General features: G+C 39.1%; 1 protein-coding gene across 1 annotated transcript in view; it reads left to right on the top strand.

The window, feature by feature from the left end:
* Positions 1 to 7,128, top strand: part of klhl18 (kelch-like family member 18) — a 37,458-nt gene extending 30,330 nt beyond the window's left edge. Inside the window, exons 9-10 of the mRNA XM_069922084.1 lie at positions 1,270 to 1,381; positions 3,409 to 7,128. Coding sequence (XP_069778185.1) covers positions 1,270 to 1,381; positions 3,409 to 3,795 — 499 coding nt within the window. The 3' untranslated portion in view covers positions 3,796 to 7,128. The remainder of the gene's footprint in view (positions 1 to 1,269; positions 1,382 to 3,408) is intronic.
* Positions 7,129 to 12,089: the final 4,961 nt, after the last annotated feature.

The following is a 12,089-nucleotide window of genomic DNA, read 5'->3' as shown; positions in this document are numbered from 1 at the left end:
ACTTCCAACCAGCCCACAGAAAAACTTAGACACAAAACAAACACAAGACTCACAAAACTTCGATCTCAACCGAAGCAAAGATCATAAACAAAATTTAGTTTGTTTGGTAAACTGAAGCCAAAAGATCTTTAACAGAGAGAGAGAGAGAGAGAGAGAGAGAGAGAGAGAGTGAGAGAAAGTTGTCTTGTGTTGCTTGCAGAGAGAGGAACCACTGGCTTGGACCAGATCCTTCTGGCTGCCTTCGGAATGTTCATCCTTTTTGAAATCCCAACATTCTAAACTTTCCTCCAGACCATGACTCATGCTCTGGGCCTTCTTCCACTCCACACCACCCCCAGTGATGGTTTATAGTCCAAGTCCCACTCTCTCAGCAGTCCACCTTCACCTTGGCTCTCTAAGGCAAACTGTCACTTTTTAACATAAAACACACAACACATAGGCCAATACACAACACAGAACTCTGTAACAAATGGAATATCAAATACAAATCAAACCTGTTCAAACTGTCAATGGAACCTTCCATCAAATTTAGGAAAGATAATAGGACAATCGAAAGCATGCAGACAAAAATATTATACTTATTTCAGCCTTTTCAAGACCTTAGCGTGTTACCACTATTTCACAGCCATTGAATTATTATAGTATAGTCTCTGTTGTGATATAAGAAATGAATCCATCAATTCGCCAACAAGCTTCCATTAACAGAGCATAAAAATCAACCTTGGTTCTGTTTGAGGAATAAATACTCCTAAGAATCTGGGAATTGTACATTTTAAATGCATATATGATATCTTTTATACTTGTCTGAAAGAAGAAAAGGTCTCAGTTATTATATTTTCTGAAAGTCAGCATCTCTGATAATCCAGTACTTCCTTAGTAATGTATTCATTATGCTAGATATTGTATTCAGGTGGAACCTAAACTCGTATCTTCTAACTTGGGTAAGAGTGCTGCTAACTGAATCACAGATATAACCAGAAGAGATTCACTCAGCTGCTGCCAACCCCATTTTTACCTTTAAAAATATAATTCTTTTGCTGAGGAATAGCAGCCAAGGGAGTCCTCAACAATGTAAAAGGAAAATAGTCTCCTAAACTATACGGAGATTAGGAGTGATCAGAAGTTATAATCCAGGTGGCGGCTTTTTAGGGTTATGAAACTTCTAACAAAATGAAGGGCTCAAAATTATTTGCACTGTTGTTTGCTAAATTTAAAATTAACTGCAAAATAAGCAAAAGGCTAATTCATTTTTCACCTGGTTCTCAACAGATGGGTGACTGTGACTCCAATGAGTGCCTGTCGAAGTGCAGCAGGAGTTACTGTGTTTGAAGGAAGGATCTATGTTTCTGGAGGGCATGATGGACTACAAATATTTAATACGGTATGTTTTGAGAGTCATGCCAGAGCAGGGAAAAAAGCCAATAGAGGTGATCATAAAGCAAGAAGCATAATAAGCCATATTGCAATGCTCCATGAGTGAAAATTCAAATGGAATAAGTAACATGAACATCAGGTTAGAAACAGTTTGCCATGTTACAAGGATAATATCAACTGGCCCAACACTTCTTCCTTTGGAGGTGCATCAGAGCAGCAGTGTGCACCGTCTATAAATGGACTGCAGCAAGTTGCCAATTTGTGAGCTCCAGTCTTGAAATGAAGAATAGGCTTTCTCATTTGAACGTATTCCTTTAGGTTACTGAGTCAAAATCCAAAACTTTCTACCCAACAGTACACTGTTACAAGCCCAGAGGACCCCAAAACCCAGCAGCAATAGATATTCACCAAGACAAATGGTTACTTAAACAAAGGTTGACAGGATCAAACTTTCTTATTACTATTAACTTAATCTAACTTAACCCACCCCCCCCCCTTCTAATTCTAAGTGCATGTGTGTGTAAGTTTAGAAAAATTCTTAATTCACAGTACAATCTCATTTCTCCAAGTTCACTGGTATCAAGCAATTCTTATACTGTGCACAGAATTTAACATTATGAATTTCACCAGGCTTTGGTGTTTGAAAGGTAAATGGTTACCGCTCATGAAGGTTCTTGTCACTTTTCAGAGAGAGAGAGAGAGAGATTTGTTGTTCCTGGACACAAACTGATCCCTTTTAATTAGCCATGTCAGTGTCTTGCTGAAGAAACCTGCCCCATCAGGGTTCTCCAGATGATAACCTCTTTCTTTCAGGTCACCACAGAGTTCCTTTTTGTTTCTCTTATTTCAAGTGAAACATTCGACAGCCAGTCCTCTCCTCTTGCATGAACCACAAGGTCTTTGACCAGGCTGAACTAAGCTCTCACAACTCATCTTCCAAATGGGGTTTTCCACAAGCTTTCCAGCTTGTCCTGTTCCAGTCCCAGCTGCTGCTGCTGACTGTAGCACTGCAGAACTGAATCCCCTCTCTCTCTTTCTCTCTCTCTCTCTCTCTCTCTCTCAGAGAAAAGCCTGTTTGACTCCCTCTCTGCTTGCAAAACCACATGACCCTCTTAGAAAAGCAAGTTCCACTCCAGACAGCCTGCTGTTCTGAACCTACTCCTCCGAGTTCTTTCAGCTGTTGCTTTTCCAAACAACAATCCATTAGTGAAGTCCCTTGGGCACTTCCCGAAGCTTTTGCAAAGGCCTTCGGAGCTGGCCTGTCTGGCTTGAGCAAAGCTCCAGTATTTTAAATGAGATCTGTTTTGAAATGTTTGTATGTGACCCTACACTCAAAAAACCTGCCACATTTTATCTCCCAAAATCATATCAATATGCAATACAAGTACACAATCCTTTATCCGGACATCTAAAATCCGAAAAGCTCCAAAATCCGGCAAGTGGGGAGAGAAACGGCAGCGTGAGTCTGGCGGGCGAGAGATCGGCAGAGCGACTCGGGATGGCAAGGGGGGACGACTGGCAGCCGAGACTGGCGGGCGGGGGGGTGGGAAAAGACAGCAGCACAACTGGAAGGGGGTGGGGGTGGATGCGGCAAGACAATTCGGTGGGCTTAAATCTGGCTTTCCGAAATCCGAAAAAATCAGAAATTCAGAACACATTGTCCCCCAAGGGTTCCATCCGGATAAAGGATTGTGTGCCTGTATAAAACACAACCTATGCTGTCACAATACATTCATGCAATTGATTTCAGCTTTTCATGTAAAAGACCCATAACTGCCACCACTTTCAAGGCAGCAAGGAAAAGGTGATAAATGCTACCTTGTCGGTAATTCCAGGAACAAATGAGATAACCCTACCTCAGAGTATGTACATTTAAAGACCTTAGAGAAAGAATAATTTTGAATTATTGAAAAATGGATTGGTTGAAGTGTTGGAAGATCTCTTAGTTAAATCTGGATGAACAAACTGAGTTAAGCAGCTTTTTCTTACTCCTGTTTTTTTTAAATATATTTTTTTCATGTGTCTGTTTAACAGGTTGAATGCTACAACCATCACACCACTACCTGGTATGCTGCACCGAGTATGCTGAACAAACGCTGTCGCCATGGGGCAGCATCCTTGGGCAGCCAGATGTATGTTTGTGGCGGTTATGATGGCTCGGGTTTTCTGAGCATTGTGGAGGTTTACAACTCTTCTTCAGACCAGTGGTATCCTCTTGTCTCCATGAACACTCGTCGCAGCCGGGTGTCCCTTGTGTCAAACTGTGGTCGCTTGTACGCCATTGGTGGTTACGATGGACAATATAATTTGAACTCTATGGAGATGTATGATGCTGAGATGAATCGTTGGACATTCATGGCACCCATGGTGTGCCATGAGGGTGGAGTTGGTGTAGGTTGCATACCACTTCTCAGCATATAGGGAGTCATCGTTTTCCTTATCAGGGAGACTAGTACTTGGTAGCTGTGTCAAAACAATGGTACATTAGTGGGGTGAATACTGAGCCCTATTTTTCATAGCTTATTGGTTGATGTCCAATGACCAAAGTTATGATTTCCTAACAAAGAATGGTATCTTTAACTAGCTGGTCAGTATTGAGTCTCCAGATGTTTTAAAGACAGCCATTTAAATAAAATAATTAATCTGTTATAAATTACACTTAAAAATCCAAATATTAACTTATGAATAATTTGTTAGTAATTATACAAATGCAGAACATTGTATTATTAAAGGAGACCCTCAAATTAAATATTTGCATGATTTAGATGCTTTTATTTCAGGATCTCTGTGGGAAATACAAAATTGGCATAACAGGGGGAGCTCTTTTACAGTTTTGTTGCCTTGCATACTAGCTGCTAAATAGGGGCATTGTATTTCCCACACTATTATCATTCCTGCCTAGAGACTTTGGTTGATGAGGAGCTTACCATTTCAGCAAGATTAATAGTTTGATGCATGTGCATTTGTCTTGTTACTGGTACAAGTTGCAAGTCTAATAGAATTTTGTGCTCTGTTCATTTTTGTTAGAAAACTCTAAATCTGTATAAATGTATCCGAGTCCAAATGTGAAGGGTCTGATTAGATGTTTCCCGGATAATTTTTTTAGTGGAGTCTGCTGCTATCCCTCAACTAGATAACATTTGCACACACTCTAATATTAATTATTTCAGCTTTCCTGCTTCCAATCCTTTCTCTCACACCACCTTAGCACACTATTTGTCCTTCAAAGCTTCTGCCAAAATTTCTAGTTTACAACAATCAGTGCTTTTCTGTTTGTTAGAGTAATGTCAAGATTGAATTTACAGATTAGAATTAGTCTGATCATGCCACTTCTTTGGAAGGGTTTGTTAATCAATTTTATGTGTGGATGCTTGAGCCAGATAATTGTACTGAGATGCCAGAATGTAACACTACAGTACATCCTTTATGTTTGCAGATAAGCAGTTTAGGTGTCACACATTCCATCATCTGTTCTTGATGATTGTAAATAACACATAGAGGTTTTTATTTCCTGTTTGTGAGTCTTATTCATATCAGCTGTCGCCTGCATGATCCAGCAAGATGACCATAACTGATGCAGATAATCAAAATTCTGAATCATCAGGTCCTTCATCAAGATGTTTGTTATGAACCTCCATTTGGATTTCTAAGTTCTACCCATTTGAAATTGCCTTGGTGGTTAAGCATGTAAATGCAAAAGAGCATAGATGACACATTCAAATGATGGTGAGGAGTGCTGGTGAGATCCTTGATGAAAGGGCGATATTTGCTAGATTTTGTGCAAGTTGGTACATTGCAATAAATTGTGGGGGCGGGGGGAGCAATGCTTTCCAAATGTTGGAATGGATGATGGGTGTTCAAACATTTCCTGCAATATTCTACTGAACTAGAGACCAGTGGCAGTATGATTATGTATTCTGTCTTTGCAAGCCTATCTGAAGAGGTCACTTGGAGGAGGAGATAAAATTGACTTTAAATTTGCTCATGGGAATGCTCATGAAATGTATCAATATTGGCCTCACCTTTTGTAGGTGTTTGAACAGTTTACGTAGAACAGATATCCTGAATTCCACTCTGAAATTCAATCAAGGAGTTTACTTGGTTTATTTATTGGGGATTGTCAGACTAGCGAGATTACATTGAGTTTCAGATAATATTACAAACCCCAGATAATATTGTTAGACTGAAGTTGCTGTCCAGCATTTTGTACTTTTTCTTCTGCAGATGCTGGACTTTGCTGTGATGCAGTTCAATGATAGGTGTCTGTTTTGATGCCACTATGTCTGCCAACAGTAAATTCAGTTTATAACTAAAATTATAAGTATATTCTGTTGTCCCTTGCACATACAGGAGTCTTTGGACAGCTGTTTCCCCTGTCCTCTTTCTATAATACTGTGGATAATTGATGGCTAGAAATATGGTTAATCCACGCCACAGAGTGAGCGTTCTAGGACATCGGTCTCTATCATAAATAGTTGAATCTCTGATAAAGTACACCATAGAGGAACTATGCCTCACTGTTCACTTTCTTCACATCAAAAAAAATCTAAATTCTGAATGTGCTGGCACTTTGAAAAAAACAATCTGCTCTCCAGCTTTCTCCCCACAATCCTGAATATGTTTCCTATTTGGATATACAGTATTCACATATAAGGTGTCGGCATTGCAAGCTCTATTCATTCACTCTGCAATTAATAAGTTGCGTCAGATTTTCAGTATCAGACTTGAAAATATGACTAGGAAAGACGTGCCAAATGGGTTGCAGTGTGGGATAACTACCTGTGATTAAAAGTTAAAAATTGTTCTTCACTCAATTTTCTCTTTGACACATTTCCTAGTTAGAAAATTATAAATCATGTTGCACTGTTTAATTAGGATCCATGCTGTCTATAATTTCTAAATGTGAGGTTCCAAAATTGATTCTTCCAAATCTAATTAAGAATTCCACATTTGGTTCTTTCAGACTTGGGAGCCTGTGTATTTGCTTTCTAATCATGATTCTACTGACCGCACACTTGTACCTTTTTGTTATTTTATGTGATCCTGGTTGATAAAAATGTACTGAGCCAGTGCAATTTTCTTTGGCAACCTTAACGCAGTCCTGAGCCATTAACGTTTACTGGGCTTTCCTGGTGCTTGTGGGAATCAATGTTACTGAGCTACCTTTTCATTCATATTTATGTTCCTTTACATTCATATTAGGTTCCTTTAATGTCTTGCATTCTGAGACCCTGCAGTTCAGGGTGTGATCTCTTAATTCTTTGGATATTTTACTACATTTCAGGAGCGATAGCAAAGTGAAGTGGTTGTTTGACCAATGGTTAATACACAGAGATAAATTGTTTCCTAAATCATTATAATTTGTTGAATGCTTATCCTGACTCGTGGAGCTTTTTTAAACTAAGTGATCAAAGAAAGGTAATTTGATTCCTGTACTTCCAACTTTCTCATCACATTCCATGTGAACTCTTGTTTTCTGATTTGGGAAGACTAAGATAGTTTGTCACTATCAGAAAGTGGCTAACGGAAGTCTCGATGGAATATGGGCATTGTGGAAATCTATTTCCAATTGTAATACATCTATTACAGCAATTCTCGTGCAAATGATGTGTCACACCAGTTCATAATTAAGATGTATATTGTATGCTCAGTCTTTGAATTGTAAACAGTATCTTGATTACCAGATTATTTTGGAATACATAAATATTTTTAATGTGAGAACTAATAAATTATGTGCATCTATACTGAGCCCAATCATGGGATCCTGTGTTTCATTTATTAATTGTCAGATGTTACCAATACTTTGGAGTACCTCTTAAAGTCAGATTACATAATCACACATTGCTTGTGAAGAATTCCATAATTTTTCATTGTACACAATTTGAAACTAGGTAACGAATGATATCACAGAGGCTTAATTGAATCTGTGTGGAATGTATATTATCTTGAGCTTTATTTGATGTATTCATATCCAAAGACCTTGAAACTTGAGAAATTGTTGAAAATCAACTGGACTGTGGGCACTTCAGAGTAAACTTCAGGGACTTTTGGCCAAACGGCACCCATCCTGCACCTCGCAACTTCAATTTGTAAGAGCGAAAACCGTAGAACACATGATTCCAGCCAGGTTCCCAGCAGTTAAAGTTCTGAGCAGTGGGAATGGGATATGTGCCCATGAATTCAGCTTGTCTGTCGATTAGATCTCAGCAATGCTGCTTGAGAAGCCTATCTGATGAGGGTTTGGAAGCTGTTTTGGAAGCAAAGTTCCAAATTGATGAATAATTTGAACTGCAGCACAGTGTGGAGTACTGGTAAACAATGCCTCAGCACCATTCCAATCCTCATATACAGAGAACCAAACCAAATTCCTCACTGTGCCTGCCTCTTAATGAGTTGGCTTAAATAAAAAGAAAATCATCTAGTGTTTCCCTCTTCGCTGCCCTTCACTTCAGAATCAGAATTTATTGTCATGAACAAGTCATGAATATTTTATGGTGTCTGTGGTGACAAACATTTTTTTAATAATAGGGGCACTGTCTGCATTCTATACTATTTGCCTGTTATTCCTCATTGTTATATACAAATGCCATCTTTAAGTCAGCTGATCTAATTATTACCTCAAGCTGCAGGGGGGACTATTTCTGCTTTCAAAAAGCTTAGGTTTAATCATTTTGTAAATGCTGGAGTCCACAAGCATACAAACCAGCTATTTAGCCCAGCTCAGAAAATCAGAAAACAGGTAGAGGAGTCCAATTAGCCTTCAAGCCTGCACCACTATGCAACATGATCATGCAACTTCAGTAAAATATGCCTGCTTTCTCAACAAATGCTTTGATATCAGTAGTCATAAGGACCACATCCAATTCCTTTTAAATATATCTAATAAAACAGGTTTCAATACCTTTCTGTAGTAGGAAGTTGCAACAACAACAAGCTTGCAATTCTGAAGAGGTTTCTCTATCTCAGACCCCTCGAACTGGGCTTACCCTAACATTGGGAACATTGGGGCTGTTATTGAAAAATGGCTATTAGGATATCTGGGTAACTACAGACTTGGTTCGTCTGATGTTGCTGGTAGGGGAACTGTTGGAAAGAGTTCTGGGTGATAAAATCTATAAACATTTGGATAACATGGATTGGTGCATGGGGAAATTGTTTCTTACAAACTTGATAGAATTATTTTGAAGAGGAGACATCATTTGCCTTGTCCTCATCAAGGCAATTGATGTTATTTATATGGATTTTAAATAAAGTGTTTAAAGATCCCACATGGTGGGTTGGTATGGACTGCTTGGACACATGGTTAGCAAGCCATCTAACCAGCTGGATAAAAAATTGGCTTAGCGATAGGAGTCAGAGGACCATGACCAGTGGAGTACCTCAAGGTTTGATTTCAAAAAATATGTGCTACAGCGGACAATGAAGAAGGTTTATCATGGAATTAGATCAGGTAGCAAATTGGGCTAAGAAATTGGCAGGTGCGGTTCAACTTGGAGAAGTGTGAGGTGCTGTATTTGGATAAATCAAAGCAGGCTAGAATTTGCTCTGTTAACAGCAGTGCCTTGAAGAGTAGCTGTGGAGCAGAAGGACTTAGGGGTGCAGGTACATAGCTCTTTAAAGATGGCAGCATAGGTAGACAGAGTAGTGAAGAGAGCTTTTAAGACACTTCATCATTTGGGATATTGAATACATGAGTTGGGACTTCATGTTGAAGCGAAACAAGATTTTGGTGTGGCTACATTTGCAATATCGCATTGCAGTTTTGGTCGCCTCGCTTTAGAAGGGATATAAAGTTGGGAAGAGCACAAAAGAGGTTTATGAAATTGTTAGGTTTAGGGAAGTGAATTATTATGAGAGATGAAAAAATTAGACCTGTTTTCCTTGCAGTGCAGGAGGTTAAGAGGGGACTTGTTGAAATCTATAAAATCACGAGGGGCACAGATGAGGTGAAAAGTGATGGACTGTTTCCTAGAGTAGGAGAATCTTAAGATGAGAGGACCTTTAGGATTCTTTAGAAGAATCATGACAGGACAGTTCTTCACTCAGGGCATATGGAATGAGCTACCAAACCAAATGGTAGGGACCGATATGTTAGGTTCTTTTAAGAAACACTTATGGATAGGAGGGATTTTGGCCTAATGTCCACCAGTGGGACTAAAGCAGGAGGGGACGTCATTTAACGTGTCAAAGATGAGTCTGTGGTCCTGGTTCCATGCTGTAATCCTCTATTGACTCCTTAAGATTCTTCCTGCAAGTAACCTGTTAGAATTTTATATTTCAGTGAGATACCCTCTCGTTCTAAATTTCAATGTATAACTCTATCTAGCCTTTCTTCACACATCAGTTCTGCCACCCCAGAATGTTATGTGTTTCTTCTTTAGTGAAGACTGAACCATTTCTTTGTTCCCCATTGTAAATTCCCCTGTTTTTCTGACTGAAAGGGACCTATACTTGCTTTAACTAATCTCTTTCCAGACTTATTGTAAAACTTTTGCAGTCTGTTTTTTTTTGTGTTCCCTGCAAGTTTCCTCTTGTACTCTATTTCCAACCTTGTATTTAGGCCCAGCTGGTTAATCCTAATATTTATAGTCCACATGAAGATGCTCTTGTATTAGTAAGCCTATTTATAATATATCTTACCTTTCTGTCTTTTATCTATCTTTTCCTTAGATACATCAATTCCATATGATAACAAATTCCATGGTCTAACACCTCTGGCTAAACAAAATTGTGGGCTAATTGGCCTGTTCCTGTGCTGAACTATTCAATGTTCCAGGAGCAACTCCAGTGTGGCTGGGATTGTGCCCTCGGCTTCATTGCTCTCTCAAATAAAGAGATTCATTTGTTTGCATTATGGTTAGCAAGCTTATTGATTAACTTGAAAGTGTGATGTATCTTGCAACAATTCAATTCCATCCTGTGCAGCATACTTCTCAGGTTATAAGGCTTTGTGGCAGAGTTCTCTCACTCACAGATTAATTATTGGATTGGCTGCTGTGTCGTCAAGTGCCCTCTAAATTTTCAAGTTACATCCTTTGATTAAATTGTTTCAGTAGTTTTGGAATGGACTGGAGATTGCTGTTTCATCGGGTTCTTTTTGTGTAATCAGATGACAATGAACTTGACTTGATTTGACTTGTGTGCTATAAAAAACAAAGGAATAGTTCCAGCAACTCCAAAAAAAAAACCGAGCTTACTGTTAATGAAACACTGAAGGAGGTACAGGAACCTGAAGAGACACACACACACACACACACACACACACACACACGCACACACACACACACACGATGTTTCAAAAATAGCTTTTTTCCCCTCTGCCATCAGATTCCTGGATGGACAATAAACCTATGGACCCTACTTCACTTTTTCCTTTTTTTTACACTTTCTAGAATATCTTATAGGGGTGTGGGCATGCTAATGAGTTGAGCAGAAATGTTTTTAAATAGCTCTTCACAAAAAGTATTAAAAAGACGGTTTAAATAAAAGCTCAGAAACAGAATTTTATTGTCAAAAATGGATAGAGTAAGTACTAAACAACTGAGGCAACTGAGAATAAAAACTGAAGAAGCGACAGCTCAGGAATATCGAGTGGAAGCCGAATGAGGAATGACTCAGCAGTGGCCTTGGGACTGGATGAAGCCAGCAGAGCTGGGGAGTTGGCCCAAGATATAGCCTCCATCCTGAACACATTGGAAACTTCATGCAGTTGTTTTATGAGCATGGAATCAGCGATGAAAGATATATCAGAGAAGGTAACGTTAATTAAAGAAGTTGTAGAAGACTTAAGTGAACGAATGACTCATTCAGAGGCTGAGCCAAACAAAAGATTGAAGGCAATGGAAGAAAAAGCAAAAATATGGGACACAGAAAAGTGTGGACTGATGGAAAACTTTAGCAGACATAACAACGTAAGAATCATTGGACTGAGAGAAGGAATAGAAGGGAAAGACACGGTGAGTTTCTTTGAAACATGGATCCTACAAATGCTGGGATAAAATAAGTTAAATGCAAAGCTACAAATTGAAAAGACTCACTGGACCCTTGGACCCAGAAGAACCGATGAACAACAATCACAACCAGTCCTGGTAAGACTTTTAAGTTACCAGGAAAGAGATGCGATCTTGGGAGCAGCATATGAATATTCAGAAAATAATAATGGCTCATAAGAGGTGGACAATGCAAAGGTAATGTTTTTCCAGGACTTCACCCCTGCCTTGGTCAAACAAAGAAAGGAATTTGATGAGGTAAAGAGACAATGCGATCCAAAAACTTTAAATATTCAATGATTTATCCAGCAATGCTGAGAGTGGATGGTCTCAGAGGTAATGGACAGATTTTCAAGAATAAAGAAATGCAAGAATTTTTAAGACAGTTATGAAAAGATTAAAGTCGCCAGCTGAAAGGACTGAACAGACCATTTCAAAATGGGACTAACTGAAAGACTTTTTTTTTATTTATACATAGTATGGAGCCGTCTTCAGTGTTAAAAGAAAAGAACATTGTGGTTTATATGGAGAGCTCTGAAAGGCCAGAAAGGTGGTAAGGAAAGCAGCAAGGTGAGAACTCCAACTTGGGGGGTGGGGGTGGGGAAGATGGTGTCAGGAGAGGAGCGTAGACAACATTGATCTTACGTAGATGTTGTCCTTTAAGAATGTCAATGGCTTCCTGGTATGGAGTTGCATCCCTGATCATGGAATACACCAGGGTGCTGA

The sequence above is a fragment of the Narcine bancroftii genome, chromosome 2 (assembly GCF_036971445.1).
Source record: "Narcine bancroftii isolate sNarBan1 chromosome 2, sNarBan1.hap1, whole genome shotgun sequence".
In the NCBI taxonomy this organism is placed as follows: domain Eukaryota; kingdom Metazoa; phylum Chordata; class Chondrichthyes; order Torpediniformes; family Narcinidae; genus Narcine; species Narcine bancroftii.
The sequence above is the reverse complement of the archived record's forward strand: the minus strand, read 5'-3'. Positions and strand labels throughout refer to the sequence as shown.